This window comes from Solanum lycopersicum, chromosome 7, assembly GCF_036512215.1.
Source record: "Solanum lycopersicum chromosome 7, SLM_r2.1".
Classification (NCBI taxonomy): domain Eukaryota; kingdom Viridiplantae; phylum Streptophyta; class Magnoliopsida; order Solanales; family Solanaceae; genus Solanum; species Solanum lycopersicum.
The window spans coordinates 13,713,584-13,736,167 of NC_090806.1; the positions used below are offsets into that span (position 1 = coordinate 13,713,584).

The following is a 22,584-nucleotide window of genomic DNA, read 5'->3' on the forward strand; positions in this document are numbered from 1 at the left end:
AACAGAGGACTCTGTGTTCAACTTCCTTTAAGTTGACGCATTTATCTCAGAATCCCCATAATTAGTAATTGTTTATGGATAAAAAGCTAAACACCAACTTTTGCAGGCAGAAGCAAACATCCCCTATTTTCTTTCACTAGTAGCCTACTCTTTAAACTTTATGCATGTTAGAAGACAATTGTACCATGCAAATGGTCTTTTGTGTTTCCTTTTACTGTGAAATCTAATTTTCAAATTGATCCATAATGTTTACAATTTTATTTGACGACTCCTTTCAATGTTTGACAATTATACAATAAATGGCTTCCTCAACCTTAATGTGAAAAGTATCACTATCTCAAAGTTGGAAACTATTTTATGATTTTCCCTATTAAGTGAATTGAGTTAACCAAAAGGTTGTAAAGTTGATAATGGGAAATTTTAGCACACCGAAACTCTAGATAATTAGGAGTTGATTTCTCAGATGATCATACAATTAATAGTGTTATTATCTTAAAATTATTATAAAAAATTGAAACATAACTGTTTAAGATAATAACTATTAGTTGATCGATGAGAATTAGAGGGAAGAACACTTATCCCACTAGTCATATTGCTAGAAGATATGTTCATTTGTCAACTTGATCAGCTATGTATAAACCCTTTTACAAGTACATATTCTAGTCAACAGAAGCTGCTATTGTTCATTTACTTGCTTTCATACTAACAATTAGATAATAATAAAACTACAATTAGTTTTGTTTTTTCAGAAAGCTGCCTAAACATTCTCATTTGGAAAAATTTGATACTCTCTCCGTCAAACAATAGTTATTCATTATATTAAAAATAGTTATCTAATAATATTTGTACAGCTTAAAAATTAAGAGATAATTTATCTTTTTATCTAATTTATCCATGATATTAAATATTGTGCAATAATAGTTGTCCATTATACTAAAAATAGTTGTCAAACAATATTTATCCAATTTAGAAAATCAAAAAATAATTTACTTTTTGTGTCTTTTACCATTGCAATTAACCTACTTATCATCTTACACATTTTTATCAAAGCATTAAATTTAACAAAGTCAAAGGATAAAATAGTAATATTATCCTTATTAGTTATTGTTTCTAAAGGGGTGTGTCAAGTCAATACTGGACAACTATTGGTGGTCCTCAAGAGTAGTAAAATGTTATGCCCTAGCCCTACAACCTAGACGTGACCGGCACTTGAGAACTATTTTTGGTCACCAAGCGAACCATGATTGACTACTTAGCGGAAGACGTACTCAAGCGATAATAGGTTTAAGAACAATATTTAGAATATTTAAACTCAAAGTAAATACTCAACTCAGACGGTTTGTAAAATACTTGAAGACATAAATATAATAGTTTGCAAAAGAAACTCAAGGAAAAGTAAATACTCAGAGAATCCTCAATTCTATCTATTTATGTAATCTTTATTAATTTCTCAAGATGGATCTCGGGAAAATACCACGACATCTCAAGACAAGTGACTAGAAAATAACTGTGAAGTCCCCTAAAATGCAAGTAGGCTCACCCAATCTATCTGAAGTGTAAAGTGATCCCAAAGAACCGTCTATTGATGATCCTGAACACTTGTATTTGCACCATAAAAAAATGTAGGTTGAATGACATCAGCACATTTAACATACGACCATGTAATATAGTCAAAACAAAATAACTGAATTACATGGATGTAATAGATAAAATATACTCAAGTTGAATGCAAAGAAATAAATGCGTTAAATCATTTAAAGCTTTACAAAATACTTATTCACCTTTGAACTCAATATAATAAGAGATATATAAAAATACACTTTAACCATATTAGGTGATTCATCACTATGAGTTATGTAATGATACAACGTCTTGTCCACGTTGCTTGAAATATCCTATATAATTTCGTGGTATAGAACTTTTCAACTAAGTGGATCCACTAAGCTCTCCCCGAAGGCCTAATAATTCATATAAAAAGTATGATTATGTACCCATATTTGCAAGAATTGAATGAGTACTCAAGAATAATGTTTATGCAGAAAAAGAGGCATGAACAATCAACTCAAGAATCGCAATATATATTGTGTGACAATTCAATGATTAAAAATAGGAATTTAATAATCAGCATCTCAAGAACTCAATCAACTCATCTGAAGAATACTCAAATTTAAGGATAGAACCCTATATTAGTCTTTTACTTATTTGAAATTAGATGTAGGGAATGAAAATGAACTAGTCCAACACTATGTAAACCTTGCATACTTGAATGATAAATTTATCGGCAAAATCAACGATACTCAAAGAACGCTCGAACCTTAGAATTCTTCTCTTGGAACCTTGATGACTTGAAATGTTAATGAATATAAGAGAATTGATAAACACTTTCTAAGCCCTTAATTAGGTATAAAATGTGATGTTGTTAAAGTACCAAACATATATGGGAAAGACCAAAAAGGCCCCAACTTAAAAAAAATGATAAGGTGCCTTGAAATAGAGGTTTCACAGATCGTTTAAGAATCCATGGTACGTTAAAAACTTCACTAGTATAGCTGTCCATGAAACTTTAACTATGTGACAACGCTTCACTAAAACGAGCATAACATTTTATCCCAAACTCGAAACGAGGCAAACTTGATGGTGCTGGAAAGAAAACTCAAACACATTTAATTTGATAAGTTATGTGTCAGATAATTCGTTATGGTATGATATATATAATCATTTGAAGTCAATTTAAACTTAAAAGTTAATAGTGACTTGTACAGACCTTAAAACATACTATACAAGCCACCACGGGCTATCTAGCGTCTCGTCCAAGTGAGCCCCACCTTGGAAGCCCTAAATGGATGACCATGTAGCCCTAAACGGGTCGTGGACTCCTAAACGGTCCGTATGGGAATCCATGAAGGGTCCATGGTCCATTTTGGGTTTGTGGACTTTCCGCTTAGCCCTCTTTAGGCTTTTCAAAGTTCGAAGAATTACACAAATGATTCAAATATTAAGAGTAGAGTTGCAAAGTGTTATACAATCATCAGGTCATAGCTTAGAAGCTTTATATAACACCTCAATTTTTGAAAAAAGGAGAAAATTAAATTTTGGGTTGCAGACTATCTCTATGATTTCCATATATGGACGATAGAAGCCTCTGCAAGACGTAGATGATAGTTGTATGAAGTGACAGGTCCCAATATCCTTTTTATGGTTTACTAGGATGGTCCATCATTTTATGTACGAGTCGTAGACAGGTCTTGTAGGTGACTGCCTCACTTAGTATTTTGAAGCGTAAAGTTTGTTTCTACGGTTGACATGTACAAACCGTAGGAACACCTACGAAGAAAACATGGTTTTTGTCAAAGATAAGTGATTTTTACGGTCCTAAAACTCTGTCTGCGGTTGACCAGTACATACCGTAGAAAGTTCTATGGTCCGTAGGTCTGAACCATTTGCTGAGTCACTAGTTATTTTAAGAGGGCTTCTAGGTCCTTTTCCTAATTGTTTTAATCCAATACTATGTAATTTTGTCTTCCACCCTAATCTATGTATACCATTTTAATATCTAAACTAACCTATTTTCAACTCGTTATCCTAAAGTTTCTAAACTTTACCAAATTCATCATCCTAATTCTCTCAAGTCTAAGGAAGAATAAGAATTAGGGTTCCAATCAAGTCTTCAAATTATCCATTTTATTGGGCTCAAAGGATCAATGTATGTGTGCATTCACCCATGGAGTCCTTTCTCCATGGTTCTCAAAGTGTTTCAGTTTCTCGACTCAATTTTCAATTGATCAAATTAATGTTTTATTTCAACAATTTTGAGTTCCATTAAATTATGATTAATTATGATTAATTAAGACTTCTAAGACATTTTAATGTTAATATATGATATTTAGTTGGAATTTCATCTATCCATGCTTAAATTTTTCTTTTCAACTATGATTTTATGATGAACCTTTGAACTACGAATCTCTCTTGTAAAATTGGAGACTTTAGGAACTCTATGGAGAAAATGATCCATTAGTAAATACTAACATACCTTACAAATTAACGTCCACAATTTATGGTGAATTGGAGTTTTTCTAGCCAGACCCTATCTTTCTCCTTCCTTATCTCTTGAGAGGATTTTGGGGGTGATCTTAGATGGAGTTTAGGAGAATAACTTAAAAGGGGTAGTTTATGCATTAATCATTTAAGGAAGAGACTTAAAATCCTCTTAAAGTAACTGGTCCGACCCTTCTATGGTTTGGACCTACAACCCATAGGACTTTCGATGGGTTGTACGGGTCAACCGTAGAAAAGTATAAAAAAATTTAAAAATTAGACCAACTTTGATGTGACTAGTTTACGTCCCGTATAAAATTCAACGATCTGTAGACCCTAACCGTAGAAATCAACTTAACTCTCAGAATTCACTAAGTTTGGGATTCACCCATGAGACCTATCTAGACTCATATAAGGATTGAAGGGCTATCTTGGTGAACCATAAAAGAGGTACTAAGACGTGATTTCTGAAATTAATTTTTCCTCTTCCTACGGTTTCAATCTACGACTCATATAAGCTTCTATGATTCGTAGATGGGACCTATAGAAACAACCTACACATATTACTTTTTTTCTTTCTTTTTCCAAATTTCGAGGTGTTACAATATTTTAAAGGGGGAATTCACTTAAGTTAGAGTAAGTATGTTGCTGAGCTGCTATACTAGATAGAAATGACTTTGCCAGAGGTTTTGTAGCCACTCATTTGGATCAAGATCATGGTTTACATGAAACTGTGGGAACTCTTGTAGATGACTCCTTATATAGAATGATATTAGGGAGTCTTCATTACTTGACACTCACAAGACCTAATATCACTCATGTTGTGAATTTTAACAAGCCAGGTTATGCAAAGTCAAAACACTAACATCTTCAATGAGTAAAAACGATTCTCAGATACATTAAATGTACTCTACACTTTGGACTTATAAATTATTCACAATCACATTGTAGGTTGTATGGATATTCAGATGCTGATTGAGGAGGTTGTACCACTACAAGGAAATCAACTATAAACTATAACATCTACCTAGGTGCAAAATGTATTTCTTAGAATTTCAAGAAACAAACAACAATAGATCGATCGGGTGTTGAAGTTGTGTAGAGAGCACTAGATTCAACTACAGCAGAGATGACATGAATTATGTATCTACCACATGATCTTGGGGTGTTCCTCTGATATGTTCCTACAATGTATTGTAAACTTGAGTGCCTTATACATGACAGTTAATCTAGTTATGAATATTAGAACCAGACGTGTCGAAATGGATTATCATTTTGTCCATGAGATGGTGGCCAGAGGAAGCTTCTTACTCAGTTTCTGAGGTCTAACCATCACCTAGCTGGCATTCATACCAAAACATTGTCAAAACAAGTATTTTCTATATTTCACAGCAATCTAGGAGTTACTTATATTTCCTCCTCTCACTAGTTTGAGGGGAAGTATTGAAGATGAAGGAAGCTGATGGTTGGAATATATCCAAGGAAGTTGACTGGCGTGCTCACTATTGTAGATTTTGAGTCACAGTAGGATACACTACTAAATCCTACCTTATGTACGAGTAAGTTGTTTGTATCATGTATGGGGCCAAAATCGACTAGGATAAGGTGTTTTAATTATAGTAGTAATACTACTAATGTAAATTATATATTTGTATTGTAGTAGGACTCCTAGTGTAGCTAGTATATGATTCTTCTCCTATATAAGAAACATGTACTTAACAGTTTTATTCATAAATATAATCCTTGATTTCTAAGCATACTGTCAATTCTTATCCTGTAAGTTTCCACAAAATATTTATATTGTATCTACCTCAATATTAACGTAAGATAAGATGTGTTGCTTTGTAATGGATGTAAGAACTAAATTGATGGTTGCGACATCTTTCATTTTATCTATTGAGTCTACCTGACTAAATTCGGATTGTGTACTATAGGACCTATTCGGTGTGACCCTCCCAATAGAATTTTCTCCAAACCCAGAGCTCGATAAGGGTGAAATAGTCTCACCACTGCAATACAATCCATGTTGGTAAATGAATTGAAAATAACTCAACATATTCCAAATACCAACAAAAAATCAAATATAGTTTTATATTTTGTTGTTAAAATAAATTATTTGTCATAGACAATAAATGAATGCTTTGAAATGTGAAAAGGATAGCTCAAGTTTAGGGCTGTCTCAGACCAGCACCCGACATTTGTGCTATAAAGAATCACTAAGTTATGACTAGTACAACACCCTAGCCATTTTTCAATGAGCAGCTTTGAGTCACAAACTAGGCAAGAATGTTTAAACAAAAGAATTACTACAAAATACTATGACATGATGAGCAGTAGATCATCATCATCATCATGTAATGATCCACCAGCAGTGACAGTCGTCATTGAAGGGCGTTCGATTTGCCAGATGATAAGTCTTCACAAGCTAGGTAGCTATCAAAGCCTTGCTAAAACACTTAACCAGATGTTTGTAGATAGTGGTGACATTATTGAGTGTTCATCACAAAATAATAATAATAATAATGTTGATCTATCAAATGCTCTTCCTGGTCATCTCATTGCTTATGAAGATATCGAAAATGACCTCCTCCTTGTTGGTGATCTCAGTTGGAAGTAAGTAATCTAACTATATATGTTTAGCGGCAATTAACAATCTTTGTAAATTGACATTGAATCTAATAACAATTAACTCATTCTGGTAAAGACTTTAGTACTCGATATAGATATCCATATTTATTGACCCAAAAATTTTGTTTTCATTGTAGTGCTATCATTTTACTTTCAGCTCGACATACTATTATACAAAAACTAGGTGAAAGAAAATTTGAAATGTTTTATGAAAATTTTGGTAATTTTAGAAAGTGGGGAAGCATAAAATTTATTATTTGTCTTACTTTTGCTGTTAATATACTTTTAAAAGAATGGTTCCTTGTTAATTTTGTTATTATATACTTTTATAAGAATTGTTTTTTTTTTAATTCCAATTATCCTAATCACACATATTAAATTCCATTAGATTAAAATATATTTTAATAATTATACATCATTAATTTAAATGATCAAATTTAAAAATCTTACTTGCATTTAAATTCTGCATCAAATTTAAACTAGACTAACAAATTAAATAATAAGCATATATACTTTGTCAAATTAACTTTTAGAGAAGAATTTTCCATATTCAGAAATAAAACTCAATTAAATTTTATAGAAAATAGGTATATATGCATATTATGCGTTTTAATTTCGAATCATGTTATACATGAACACGATCATTAAAATACAGTATAAGTGAACTAGATAAAATGAAATCACATAGCTAAAATCTGCCATAAAATGAGTTTAGAGAAAATATGTGATATAACTAACCTACTCTTTCAATGTCATCCAGAGATTTCGTGAAGGTGGCTAAAAGGATACGAATTTTGCCGGCGAAGCCAAATTCACGCACTGGAAGAGTGGAGAGCAATATTTAATATATTTGTTTTTTTTTTCTTTTGTGTAATTTACTTAGTACAAAGTTTTGCTTATTTTGTGTAACAAATTATGAGATGCTGATTATGCCATATGAAATTATAATATTAAATAATGAGATTAAGTTCAAGTGTTATTTGAATTACTATTTAATGTTTATAGCTTAATATAAAGGATAAATAGTAATAATTATTAGTTTATTTAAAATGCCAGCTTGATTTTTATTTATATTTTTGTCTGTAATTTTATATTATGAATATTTTTTAATTTCGAGAACTTTTAATATTGCACGTTATTCCAAAACTTGTTGCTTTCACGCAAGCCTCAAATCGTCTTTCATTTTAATTTACCACTTACAAGACTTTAATACATTGCGTAAAATATACTTCACAATTATTTATGTTATTCTCGTTACAAAATGGTTTCATTCTTTTATTGTTATAAAAATGACTGATATATATATCTATGGTTACAATAGTGACTCACATATACTTATATTTTATATAATAGTAAGAAAAAAAATTATTTTTTAGATTTTTTAAATTTAAATTTTTTATGTAGGAGTATAAATCATCCTTTACACAATTTTTTTAATTTCTTTGATTATTTATTTTTTTTTAATTTTTTCTTTCAATCTTTAGTTGGAAGTATGAGAAATAAGTCAAAAGAAATGTGAATGGAAAAAGTGACAAACAATTATTTTTTTGCAGCTATATTGTAATTTATTTTTGTTATCTTTAAAATAATTTGGGGCAATATGAAAATTATTAGACCAACAAAATAACAAATCCAAATTAGTTGTGGGGTCAAAGAAACAATATGTATATACGTGTGAGAAAAATCAAATATACCTTCACATAGATATATTTTTTAATAAAAAGTATAAAAAAGATAATTTTATTACTTCTATTAGAAGAAAATGATATATGTGAGTCATTTGTTAGACAGTAGGGTTATATATATAAGAGGTATATCGACTTTAAATAACAAAGTTGAGAGAGATGAAGGTAGGTCTTTCAATTCTTTCGTCTGAATTCACGTATGCTAATTCGCTAAGACCAAAAGCATCCCAATCAAACCTATACTGTTAAAACCGATTACATACCTGCATGGAGAACCACAAGTAATATGGGAGCAGGAAGAGGTTAATCAGATGATTGTCTATGAAAATCTAGAGTATACAGTAGTTGGGATGTTCTCCTTTGGTTGTCTAGAGAAAATCATTCCTAAACAATGCGAATTAAAGGGAGAGTGCAGTATCAGACTTTTGAGTAATTAACATGTTTTTATTAGGGCTACACTGTTAGAAGACTATGTTCATCTTTTATCGAAACCAAGTTTTTACATCACCAACAAGAATTGGTCTGAACATTAAAGTGAGATCCAATGCTTAACCTACGTCAATAATGATTGCCTGAATATCGTTTCCATCACTTCCACCAAATTTGTTTAGAAAAGAAGCAGTATTCTTTCTAGCAACAGCAATGGAAAAACCCTTACAAGTGGACAAGATAATCAGGAGTCAAATGATATTAAGTTGTGCAAAAGTTAAATTGCAGGTAGCTTTTGTTGGGTTTTAGCAAGTGTGAATGGGGAAAAAAAAGAGAGAATATGAAAAGTGAGAGAACTATTTTAGAGGGAAAAATGAAAAGTCATTAGCAAAATGCAAATGAAAAGTCATTTCTCCCATATTAGCAAAAGAAATGGAAATTGTTGTCCTTATAGAAGGAAACACTTCCATTACTTCTTAAAAGAGATAAGAAGAAGATGCCCCCTCGCGCCGTCGTCGTCGTCGCTCGCTCGGCTTTGGATTTGGATTTGGCAAATGATGTGATTGATAAATTTTTTGGACAAAATTCAAATAAATCTTGTTAATATTATCTCTTATAAATTTGCGGGTAACGGTAACATTCCGAAAAGTTGTTACTTTTTTAAAAATTCGTTACTTTTCAAAAAGTAGTTATTTTCCTAACAGACAAATTTTTTCGAAAAATTGTTATTTTTCCAAAAGACACATCTTTCTGGATAAAATGGGTCTGAACAGATTTCACTGAACAGACATGTTCCTTGCTAAAAATGGCTATAAAAAGAAGTCAATTTTTTATTTTTCAAATACTGAAAATTTTTCTTTTTCTGCATTTATGTTTCTCTCAAATAAAAATCAAAGTGTCGATCGATTGAGTCTGTGTGACTTGTTGTTGTTCTTAAGTTCGTTGAAGTTAAAGAAATTTGAGGTACCGCTATTTCTTTAACAGGTTTAATCCGTTTTATCTTGGGAGAAATTAATCCATAACCTTGGGTACAGTGAGGGGATTAAATTTCTTAAGGACACACAGTAGTTTCTGTGGACTCGGATTATTTCTTGTATTTTATATTTTTTTTTCTGCTTCATCTTATTTCTGTTTCTGTTTATTAACCTTATAAATACAGGTTATTGTAAGAATAGCAATCTTAAGAAATTTATCAGTTTCTGTATTTGAGGTTTCTGGAGAATAAAACCTTTATGGTTTTCTACTTTGCTTGAATTTTTAAAAATTCATTCGATTAACGATTAAAAAAACATAAAAACTTTATCGTTAAATCAGAAACAGTTTGTGTAAAGATTTGTTCTTTACTGTTAGTAGTTTAAATACTTAATTTATCTGCCATTTGTGACAGAAAAAAAAAACTAATTCAAGTCAAACAAATGCTGGAACAGTAAGTGCTGCAACAACAACAGTTGCACATAATCGTTAAAATGTTGTCTTAGCACCGGCTGAGAAACCTGTAAAATTTTGTGGAGTCGACTTTAAAAGATGGCAGCAAAAGATGTTCTTCTATCTCACTACGTTGAGTCTGCAGAAGTTCATCAATGAGAATGTTCCTGTTATGTCAGATGAAACTCCGGATGATAAACGATTCTTGGTAACAGAGGCATGGACAAACTCAGATTTTTTGTGTAAAAATTATATTTTGAGTGGTCTGCAAGATGATCTGTACAATGTGTACAACAATGCCAAAACCTCAAAAAAACTTTGGGATGCTTTAGAAAAGAAGTACAAAACAGAAGATGCTGGAATGAAGAAATTCATTGTGGCAAAATTTCTGGACTATAAGATGATAGACAGTAAGACTGTCGTCACCCAAGTTCAAGAATTGCAGGTCATAATCCATGATCTCCTTGCTGAAGGTATAAATTTATTTAATGCCTATGTTAGAAATATTAAGTTTTCCTTAATACTCACATAACCTTTAATGTAGGATTGATTGTGAATGATGCTTTTCAAGTGGCTGCAATTATTGAAAAGGTACCTCCATTGTAGAAGGACTTTAAAAACTACTTGAAACACAAACGCAAGGAGATGACTGTGGAAAATCTCATAGTAAGGTTGAGAATCGAAGAGGATAATAAGGCTGCAGAAAAGAGGTCACGTGGTAATTCAGCAATATCTGGAGTAAATTTTGTTGAAGAGGATTCCACCAAATTGAAGAAAAGAAAGAAAGCATCTGGTCTAAAAAGCAATCCTCCTAAGAAGAAATTCAATGGAAACTGCTTTAATTGTTGTAAACATGGTCATAGGGCTAATGAATGACGGTGCCCTAAGAAGGACAAGAAAAAGAGAGATCAAGCAAACTTGGCTGAATCCAAAGGAGAAATGGATGATCTCTATGCAATGCTTTCAGAATGTAACTTGGTTGGAAATCCAAGAAAATGGTGGATAGATTCTGGTGCCTCATGCCATGTTTGTGCCAACAAAGAATTATTTTCATCATATACTCCAGCACTTACAGATGAATAATTGTTTATGGCAAACTTTGCTATTGCAAAGGTGGAAGGAACTGGCAAAGTCTTATTAACGATGACATCAGGCAAGGTAGTGACTTTGAATAGGGTCTCATATATTCCAGAATTGAGAAAGAATTTAGTTTCAATTCTAGTTCTGACCAAGAATGAATTTAAATGTGTATTTGTTTCTGATAAAGTAGTAGTAAGCAAAAATGATATGTATGTAGGAAAAGGCTACCTTAGTGATGACCTTTTCAAACTCAATGTAATTGCAGTTGATATGAATAAAGATTTTGCTTCTTCTTACTTGCTTGAGTCTAAATATTTATGGCATAAACGTTTGGGACACGTTAATAACAAAACCTTGTGAAAACTGATTAACTAAAATATTTTGCCAAAATTTGAGTGCAATAAATCAAAATGTCAAATTTATGTTGAATCTAAGTATGCTAAGCATTCTTAAAAATCTGTTGAAAGGAATTCAAATCCTTTAGAATTGATTCACACTGATATTTGTGACATGAAGTCAACACGATCACGTGGTGGGAAAAAGTATTTCATAACTTTTATTGACGATTGCACTAGATATTGTTATGTCTATTTGCTAAATAGTAAGGATGAAGCAATAGATGCATTTAGGCAATATAAAACTAAAGTTAAAAATCAGTTAGATATAAAGATCAAAATGATCAAAAGTGATAGAGGTGGAGAATATGAATTACCATTTGCAGAAATATGTTTAGAAAATGGAATAATCCTACAAACTACTGCTTCCTACACTCCTCAGTCTAATGGAATTGCAGAAAGAAAAAACCGAACTTTAAAAGAAATGATGAATGCATTACTTATATGTTAGGTTTACCACAGAAATTGTGGGGGGAAGCTATCCTTACAACAAATCAGATACTTAACAGAGTGCCTCACTCAAAGACAAATGTAATTCCATATGAGAAATGGAAAGGTAGAAAACCCAATTTGAAATATTTCAAAGTGTGGGGGTGTCTAGCCAAAGTCCAAGTTCTGATACCTAAGAGGGTAAAAATAGGACCTAAGACTGTGGATTTTGTATTCATTGGATATGCCACAAATAGTAAGGCATGTCGTTTTTTGGTTCATAAGTCCGAACATCTGGATATTCATGATAATACGGTAATGGAATCAGATAGTGCTGAATTTTTTGAACATATCTATCCGTATAAAACTAGACTTGAGTCATCTAGTGGGGGATCTAAACAACCCAGAGAAGAACTAAAAGAGAATGAACAAAATGAACAAAGTCCAAGACGCAGTAAACGTCAAAAGACATCTACTTCATTTGGATCAGATTTTGTAATATTTCTTCTTGAAAGTGAGCCTCAAACATTCAAGGAAGCAATGTTGTCTAGCGACTCAACCTCTTGGAAGGAGGCTGTTAATAGTGAAATTGAATCAATCTTAAGCAATCATACTTGGAGGTTGGTTGATCTTCCTCTAGAGAATAAACCCTTGGGTTCAAAATAAATCTTCAAAGGAAGATGACAGACGATGGAACTATTGAAAAATATAAAGCAAGACTTGTTGTCAAAGGTTTTAGACAAAAAGAAGGTCTTGATTATTTTGACACATATTCGCTAGTGACTAGGATTACATCAATTCGGATGTTAATTGCATTAGCTGCAGTATACGGTCATGAAATTCATCAAATGGATGTGAAAACATCTTTCTTAAATGGAGAGTTTAAAGAGGAAATTTACATAGAACAACCTGAGGGTTTTGTAGTTCCTGGTAAAGAAAAGAAAGTGTGCAAACTTATTAAGTCACTTTATGGGCTAAAAAAAGCACCAAAACAATGACATGCAAAGTTTGATCAAACCATGTTGTCAACTGATTGAAGATCAATGAATGTGATAAATGTGTTTACATTAACGATACTCCAAATCAAGAAGTTATTTTATGCCTATATGTAGATGATATGCTTATAATGAGCAAAGACATTGCTAATATAAAAGCTACAAAGCATATGCTTGCTAGTAAGTTTGATATGAAAGATTTAGGAGTAGCTGATGTGATATTAGGAATTAAAATTCTTAAAACTCCTAACGGTCTAGCATTGTCTCGAACTCATTATATTCAAATGATACTTGAAAAATTAAAATTTTTGAATTTTAAAAGGACAAAGACTCCAATTGATGTAAATCTTCATCTTGCAAAGAATAAAGGCAAAATTCAGTCTCAATTGGACTATGCTAGCGTATTGGGAAGCTTAATTTATGTCATGAATTGTACACGACCAGACATAGCTTGCGCTATCAGTAAACTTAGTCGATACACAGGTAATCCTAATCATAATCATTGGTTGGCAATGAAGAGAGTTTTGGGATACTTACATGACACTCAAAACTATGTTTTACATTACAACAGATATTCAGCCGTTCTTGAAGGATATAGTGATGCAAATTTGATTACTAGGTCAACTGAAACAAAATCCACAAGTGGATACGTTTTTACTATTGGTGGAGGAGCAATATATTGGAAATCATCCAAACAAACATGTATAGCTTGCTCTACAATGGAGTCTGAATTCATTGCTTTAGACAAGGCAGGTGAAGAAGCTGAATGGCTCCGGAATTTCTTAGAAGATATTCCATTTTGGCCCAAACCAATGGCCCCTATATGCATACATTGTGATAGTCAAGCTGCAATAGGAAGGGCTGGAAGCATTATGTATAACGGCAAGTCTCATCACATAAGACGAAGACATAACTCTGTGAGACAACTAATCTCTAGTGGAATTATCACAATTGACTATGTGAAGTCAAAAGATAATGTGTCGGATCCACTTATAAAAGGCCTAAATAGAGAGGGAGTTGTGAAATCATCGACGGGAATGGGACTATGGCTAAGAACAAGTCATCGTGGCGGTAACTCTACCTAGAATACTGTAGATCCCAAGATCTAGGTTCAAGGAGATAAAACAAAGTCATTGATGACGGTTTAACATTGTCAACGAAAAAAAATTATTATTATTATTTTATGATCCATTTTCATGATGAGACAATGATTAGTAACCAGGATAAAGACATAAGGACTTTTTAATGGTTTCTAAGTTTGATACAAGGAATATCAAATGGTGTATCTATGGGATAACACATTTAGAAATCACCTATGTAAGTGTGAAGTGAAGCCGCTTCAAGGAGAATCCGGTAAGGCCGGTTCTTTAAGCACTTACTATCCAAGATGTGTTCATGGCTGAAACGAACAAAACAATGAGAACTAAGAACAGTTCAAGGGTTGATTGTGTGACATATGTTGTCTAGGTATACACCAAAGCTCGACGGTTCAAAGATATCAAATTTACCGATTGACCGAGTATATCCGATATATGTTCACTACGGAAAGTTTAAAGGGAAACCTACTTATCCAGATGCGATTAACCTTTACCTACAAGACACACAAGTTTTTTCATGCATATGTTTTAACAATAGCCTTCCCATTCATGTGGGGGATTTTTGGGTTTTAGCAAGTGTGAATGGGAAAAGAAAAGAGAGAATATGAAAAGTGAGGGAACTACTTTGGAAAGAAAATGAAAAGTCATTTGCAAAATGCAAATGAAAAGTCATTTCTCCCATATCGGCAAAAGAAATGGAAATTGTTGTCCTTATAGAAGGAAACACTTCCATTACTTCTTAAAAGAGATAAGAAGAAGATGCCCCCTCGCGCCGTTGTCGTCGTCACTCGCTAAGCTTGGCTTTGGATTTAGATTTGGATTTGGCAAATAATGTGATTGATTGATAAATTTTTTGGACAAAATTTATTTAATCAGTTTTTGTTAAATCAAATAATTCCTGTTAATATTATCTCTTATAAATTTGCGGGTAACGGTAACATCCCGAAAAGTTGTTACTTTTCCGAAAAGTCGTTACTTTCCAAAAAGTAGTTATTTTCCTAATAGACACATTTTTTCGAAAAGATGTTATTTTTCCAAAAGACACAACTTTCTGGATAAAATAGGTCTGAATAGATTTCACTGAACAGACATGTTCCCTGCTGAAAGTGGCTATAAAAGGAAGTCAATTTTTGATTTTTCAAATACTAAAAATTTTTCTTTCTCTGCATTTATTTTTCTCTCAAATAAAAATCAAAGTGTCTATCGACTGAGTCTGTGTGACTTGTTGCTGTTCTTAAGTTCGTTGAAGTTAAAGAAATTTGAGGTACCGCTATTTCTTTAACAGGTTTAATCCGTTTTATCTTGGGAGAAATTAATCCATAACCTTGGGTAAAGTGAGGGGATTAAATTTCTTAAGGACACACAGTAGTTTCTGTGGACTCGGATTATTTCTTGTATTTTATAATTTTTTTTTGTACTTCATCTTATTTCTGTTTCTGTTTATTAACCTTATAAATACAGGTTATTGTAAGAATAGCAATCTTAAGAAATTTATCAGTTTCTGTATTTGAGGTTTCTGGAGATTAAAACCTTTATGGTTTTCTACTCTGCTTGAATTTTTAAAAAATCATTCGATTAACGATTAAAAAAACATAAAAACTTTATCGTTAAATCAGCAACAGTTTGTGTAAAGATTTGTTCTTTACTGTTAGTATTTTAAATACTTAATTTATCTGCCATTTGTGAAATAAAAAAAGACTAATTCAAGTCAAACAAATGTTGGAATAGTAAGTGCTGCAACAACGACGTTTGCACATAATCGTTCAAATGCTGCGTTAGCACTAGCTGAGAAACCTGCAAAGTTTTCTGGAGTCGACTTTAAAAGATGGCTGCAAAAGATGTTCTTCTATCTCACTACGTTGAGTCTGCAGAAGTTCATCAATGAGAATGTTCCTGTTATGTCAGATGAAACTCCGGCTGATGAACGATTTTTCGTAACAGAAGCATGGACACACTCAGATTTTTTGGGTAAAAATTATATTTTGAGTGGTCTGCAAGATGATCTGTACAATGTGTACAGCAATGCCAAAACCTCAAAAGAACTCTGGGATGCTTTTGAAAAGAAGTAAAAAACAGAAGATGCTTGAATGAAGAAATTCATTGTGGCAAAATTTCTGGACTATAAGATGATAGACAGTAAGACTGTTGTCACCCAAGTTCAAGAATTGCAGGTCATAATCCATGATCTCCTTGCTGGAGGTATAAATTTATTTAATGCCTATGTTAGAAATATTAAGTTTTCCCTTAATACTCACATAACCTTTAATGTAGGATTGATTGTGAATGATGCTTTTCAAGTGGCTGCAATTATTGAAAAGTTACCTCCATTAAGGAAGGACATTAAGAAATACTTGAAACACAAATGCAAAGAGATGACTGTTGAAGATCTCATAGTAAGGTTGAGAATCGAAGAGGATAATAAGGCTGTAGAAAAGAGGTCACGTGGTAATTCTGCAATATCTGGAGTAAATTTTGTTGAAGAAGATTCCACCAAATTAAAGAAAAGAAAGAAAGCAACTGGTCCAAAAAGCAATCCTCCTAAGAAGAAATTCAATGGAAACTGCTTTAATTGTGGTAAACATGGTCATAGGGATAATGAATGCCAGGGTCCTAATAAGGACAAGAAAAAGAAAGATCAAGCAAACATGGCTGAATCCAAAGGAGAAATGGATGATCTCTATGCAATGCTTTCAGAATGTAACTTGGTTGGAAATCCAAGAAAATGGTGGATAGATTCTGGTGCCTCATACCATGTTTGTGCCAACAAAGAATTATTTTCATCATATACTCCAGCACTTACAGATGAAAAATTGTTTATGGCAAACTTTGCTATTGCAAAGGTGGAAGGAACTGGCAAAGTCCTATTAACGATGACATCAGGCAAGGTGGTAACTTTGAATTCGGTCTCATATGTTCCAGAATTGAGAAAGAATTTAGTTTCAATTCCAGTTCTGACCAAGAATAGATTTAAATGTGTATTTGTTTCTGATAAAGTAGAAGCAAGCAAAAATGATATGTATGTAGGAAAAGGCTACCTTAGTGATGGTCTTTTCAAACTCAATGTAATTGCAGTTGATATGAATAAAGATTTTGCTTCTTCTTACTTGCTTGAGTCTAAATGTTTATGGCATGAACGTTTGGGACACGTTAATAACAAAACCTTGCAAAAACTGATTAGCTTAAATATTTTGCCAAAATTTGAGTGCAATAAATCAAAATGTCAAATTTATGTTGAATCTAATTATGCTAAGCATTCTTATAAATCTGTTGAAAGGAATTCAAATCCTTTAGAATTGATTCACACTGATATTTGTGACATGAAGTCAACACGATCACGTGGTGGGAAAAAGTATTTCATAACTTTTTTTTACGATTGCACTAGATATGTTTATGTCTATTTGCTAAATAGTGAGGATGAAGCAATAGATGCATTTAGGCAATATAAAACTGAAGTTGAAAATCAGTTAGATAAAAAGATCAAAGTGATCAGTTGTGATAGAGGTGGAGAATATGAATTACAATTTGCAGAAATATGTTTAGAAAATGGAATAATCCTACAAACTACTGCTCCCTACACTCCTCAGTCTAATGGAATTGCAGAAAGAAAAAACCAAACTTCAAAAGAAATGATGAATGCATTACTTATAAGTTCAGGTTTACCACAGAACTTGTGGGGGGAAGTTATCCTTACAGCAAATAAGATACTTAACAGAGTGCCTCACTCAAAGACGAATGTAATTCCATATGAGAAATGAAAAGGTAGAAAAACCAATTTGAAATATTTCAAAGTGTGGGTGTCTAGCCAAACTCCAAGTTCCTATATCTAAGAGGGTAAAAATAGGACCTAAGACTATGGATTGTGTATTCATTGGATATGCCACAAACAGTAAGGCATGTCATTTTTTGGTTCATAAGTCCGAACATCCGGATATTCATGATGATACGGTAATGGAATCAGATAGTGTTGAATTTTTTGAACATATCTATCTGTAAAACTAGACTTGAGTCATCTAGTGGGGGATCTAAACAACCCAGAGAAGAACCCAAAGAGAATGAACAAAATGAAGAAAGTCCAAGACGCAGTAAACGTCAAAAGACATCTACTTCATTTGGATCAGATTTTGTAATATTTCTTCTTGAAAGTGAGCCTCAAACATTCAAGGAAGCAATGTTGTCCAGCGACTCAACCTCTTGGAAGGAGGCTTTTAATAGTGAAATTGAATCAATCTTAAGCAATCATACTTGGAGGTTGGTTGATCTTCCTCCAGGGAACAAACCCTTGGGTTCAAAATGGATCTTTAAAAGGAAGATGAAAGACGATGGAACTATTGAAAAATATAAAGCAAGACTTGTTGTCAAAGGTTTTACACAAAAAGAAGGTCTTGATTATTTTGACACATATTCGCCAATGACTAGGATTACATCAATTCGGATGTTAATTGCACTAGCTGCAGTATACGGTCTTGAAATTCATCAAATGGATGTGAAAACAACCTTCTTAGCTTGAAGAGGAAATTTACATAGAACAACCTGAGGGTTTTGTAGTTCCTGGTAAAGAAAAGAAAGTGTGCAAACTTATCAAGTCACCTTATGGGCAAAACAAGCACCAAAACAATGACATGCAAAGTTTGATCAAACCATGTTGTCAAATGGATTTAAGATAAATGAATGTGATAAATGTGTTTACATTAAAGATACTCCAAATCAAGAAGTTATTTTATGCCTATATATAGATTATATGCTTATAATGAGCAAAGACATTGCAAATATAAAAGCTACAAAGCATATGCTTTCTAGTAAGTTTGATATGAAAGATTTAGGAGTTGCTGATGTGATATTAGGAATTAAAATTCTTAAAACTCCTAACAGTCTAGCATTGTCTCAAACTCATTATATTCAAAAGATACTTGAAAAATTAAAATTTTTGAATTTTAAAAGGGCAAAGACTCCAATTGATGTAAATCTTCATCTTGCAAAGAATAAAGGCAAAAGTCAGTCTCAATTGGACTATGCTAGCATATTGGGAAGCTTAATGTATGTCATGAATTGTACACGACCAGACATAGCTTGCGCTATCAGTAAACCGAGTCGATACACAAGTAATCCTAATCATACTCATTGGTTGGCAATGAAGAGAGCTTTTGGGATACTTAGATGACACTCAAAACTATGTTTTACATTACAACAGATATCCAGCCGTTCTTGAAGGATATAGTGATGCAAATTGGATTACTGTGTCAACTGAAACAAAATCCACAAGTGGATACGTTTTTACTATTGGTGTAGGAGCAATATCTTGGAAATCATCCAAACAAACATGTATAGCTTGCTGTACAATGGAGTCTGAATTCATTGCTTTAGACAAGGCAGGTGAAGAAGCTGAATATATCCGGAATTTCTTAGAAGATATTCCATTTTGGCCCAAACCAATGGCCCCTATATGCATACATTGTGATAGTCAAGCTGTAATAGGAAAGGCTGGAAGCATTATGTATAATGACAAGTCTCGTCACATAAGACGAAGACATAACTCTGTGAGACAACTACTCTCTAGTGAAATTATCACAATTGACTATGTGAAGTCAAAAGATAATGTGTCGGATCCACTTACAAATGGCCTAAATAGATAGGGAGTTGAGAAATCATCGACGGGAAAAGGACTATGTCCAAGAACAAGTCATCGTGGCGGTAACTCTACCTAGAAGACTGGAGATCCCAAGATCTAGGTTCAAGGAGATAAAACAAAGTCATTGATGACGGTTCAACATTGTCAAAGAAAAAAAAATTATTATTTTTTATTTTATGGTCCATTCTCATGATGAGACAATGTTTAGTAACCAGGATAAAGACATAAAGACTTTTTAATGGTTTCTAAGTTTGATACAGGGAATATCAAATGGTGATATATGAGATAACACATTTAGAAATCACCTATGTAAGTGTGAAGTGTAAGCCGCTTCAAGGAGAATCCAGTAAGGCCAGTTCTTTAAGCACTTACTATCTAAGATGTGTTCATGGCTGAAACGAAAAAATAATGAGAACTAAGAACAATTCAAGGGTTAATTGTGTGATATATGTTGTCTAGGTATATATCAAAGCTCGACGGTTCAAAGATATCAAATCTACCGATTGACCGAGTATATCCGATATATGTTCACTACGGAAAGTTTAAAGGGAAACCTACTTATCCAGATGCGATTAACCTTTACCTACAAGACACACAAGTTTTTTCATGCATATGTTTTAACAATAGCCTTCCCATTCATGTGGGGGATTGTTGGGTTTTAGCAAGTGTGAATGGGAAAAGAAAAGAGAGAATATGAAAAGTGAGGGAACTACTATGGAGGGAAAATGAAAAGTCATTTGCAAAATGCAAATGAAAGGTCATTTCTCCCATATCGGCAAAAGAAATGAAAATTGTTGTCCTTATAGAAGGAAACACTTCCATTACTTCTTAAAATAGATAAGAAGAAGATGCCCCCTCGCGCCGTCGTCGTCGTCGCTCGCTCGGCTCGGCTTTGGATTTGGATTTGGATTTGGATTTGGCAAATGATGTGATTGATTGATAAATTTTTTGGATAATTTATTTAATCAGTTTTTGTTAAATCAAATAAATCCTGTTAATATTATCTCTTACAAATTTGCGGGTAACGGTAACATTCCGAAAAGTTGTTACTTTTCCTAAAAGTCATTCCTTTCCAAAAAGTAGTTATTTTCCTAACAGACACATTTTTCTTGAAAAGTTGTTATTTTTCCAAAAGACACAACTTTCTGGATAAAATGGGTCTGAACAGATTTCACTGAACAGACATGTTCCTTGTTGAAAATGGCTATAAAAGGAAGTCAATTTTTGATTTTTCAAATATTGAAAATTTTTCTTTCTCTACATTTATTTTTCTCTCAAATCAAAATCAAAGTGTTGATCGACTGAGTCTGTGTGACTTGTTGTTGTTCTTAAGTTCGTTGAAGTTAAAGAAATTTGAGGTACCGCTATTTCTTTAACATGTTTAATCCATTTTATCTTGGGAGAAATTAATCCATAACCCTGGGTACAGTGAGGGGATTAAATTTCTTAAGGACACACAGTTGTTACTGTGGACTCGGATTATTTCTTGTATTTTATATTTTTTTTCTGCTTCATCTTATTTCTGTTTCTGTTTATTAACCTTATAAATACAGGTTATTGTAAGAATAACAACATTAATAAAGGAGTTTCGGAAATGGACTAAAATTTTAATGAGGATGAAGAATAAGGAAGTGCTTAAGAAGTGGATCAAAATTAAATATGATTATGTTCCAATGTACTGTAAGACTTGTATGATTTAGGAGCTGTTAGTTTATTAGCATTTTAATATTAATATTTAACATATTAAATTGCTTTATTTTGGAGTTATAAGAATGATCATTGGTAGGCATTTGTGTTTTAAACTACCAATTTAATCATGTTATTCATCTTTGACTTGGTAGCCATATAATGCCATTACTTTTGGCTTTATTGGTTGAATTCATTGTGAGATAAAAACATTCCAATAAACATTGGAATGGATAACTTATAAATCATCCAATAGCATTGGTTGTCCATCACTTTATTTCATTCTTAATTCCTCCATTTCTCTTTGTAACCTATGTAACTCCTATTATAACCTATGAAACTCCTAAATCCATTATCTTCACTATTTACTACCTCCATTATCTTCCTATTCATTGCTAGGAAGACTTCTTGTAGTATAAATAGTGGTGGTCTTCATTTGGTTTGGAACACACAAAAAACTCAACATAAAACAAAGAGTGAAAGAGTTAGTATAAAAGAGAGTTCTTATTAGTTGAAGGGAGGTGTTCTTTTTTGTGGAGCTTTGAACTCAACTCTTGTCCGGAGTTGTTGAGTTATACTTTGTGAAGACTGTTGTATCCTGGAGGGGACAAGTCAAAGAGGACTACTGCTGGACCGGTGAAAACATTTACTGCAGTGGGCTTGAATCTCCTTAAAATTGTTAGTGAAAAAACTTACAAGATAATAAATTGCAAGAGTTATACTTTGTGAAGGCTGTTGTATCCTGGAGGGGACAAGTCAAAGGGGACTACTGCTGGACCGGTGAAAACATTTACTGCAGTGGGCTTAAATCTCCTAAAAGAGAGCGAGATATCCGCGCCTCAGCCTGAAGAGATTAATTTCTTCATTTTATTTTAGATTGTGATCTTGCAATTTTATTATCTTGTAAGTTTTTTCACTAACAATTTTAAGGAGATTCATAGATGGCTGCAATTGAAAAGACCGCGGATGTCAAGATGGGAGATCTTAACAAGTCATTTCGATTCAATGGTAATCATTTCAAGAGATGGAAGGGTAAAGTACTTTTCTACTTACGTCTTCTCAATGTTTGTTATG

General features: G+C 32.8%; 1 protein-coding gene across 1 annotated transcript; it reads left to right on the forward strand.

The window, feature by feature from the left end:
* The first annotated feature begins 6,289 nt into the window (after window positions 1–6,289).
* LOC101055554 (IAA33) lies at window positions 6,290–7,508 on the forward strand. Its single transcript, NM_001279164.1, has 2 exons — window positions 6,290–6,648; window positions 7,424–7,508. The coding sequence occupies exons 1-2, from the start codon at window positions 6,290–6,292 to the stop codon at window positions 7,506–7,508; spliced, it is 444 nt and encodes a 147-aa protein (NP_001266093.1).
* The last annotated feature ends 15,076 nt before the right edge of the window (window positions 7,509–22,584 follow it).

Bases quoted from the DNA above. Each gene is read 5' to 3' on its own strand.
- LOC101055554 (NM_001279164.1), top strand. From the start codon at position 6,290: ATGAGCAGCTTTGAGTCACAAACTAGGCAAGAATGTTTAAACAAAAGA. The intron at 6,649-7,423 runs GTAAGTAATCTA...AATGTCATCCAG, and splicing joins GTTGGTGATCTCAGTTGGAA to AGATTTCGTGAAGGTGGCTA.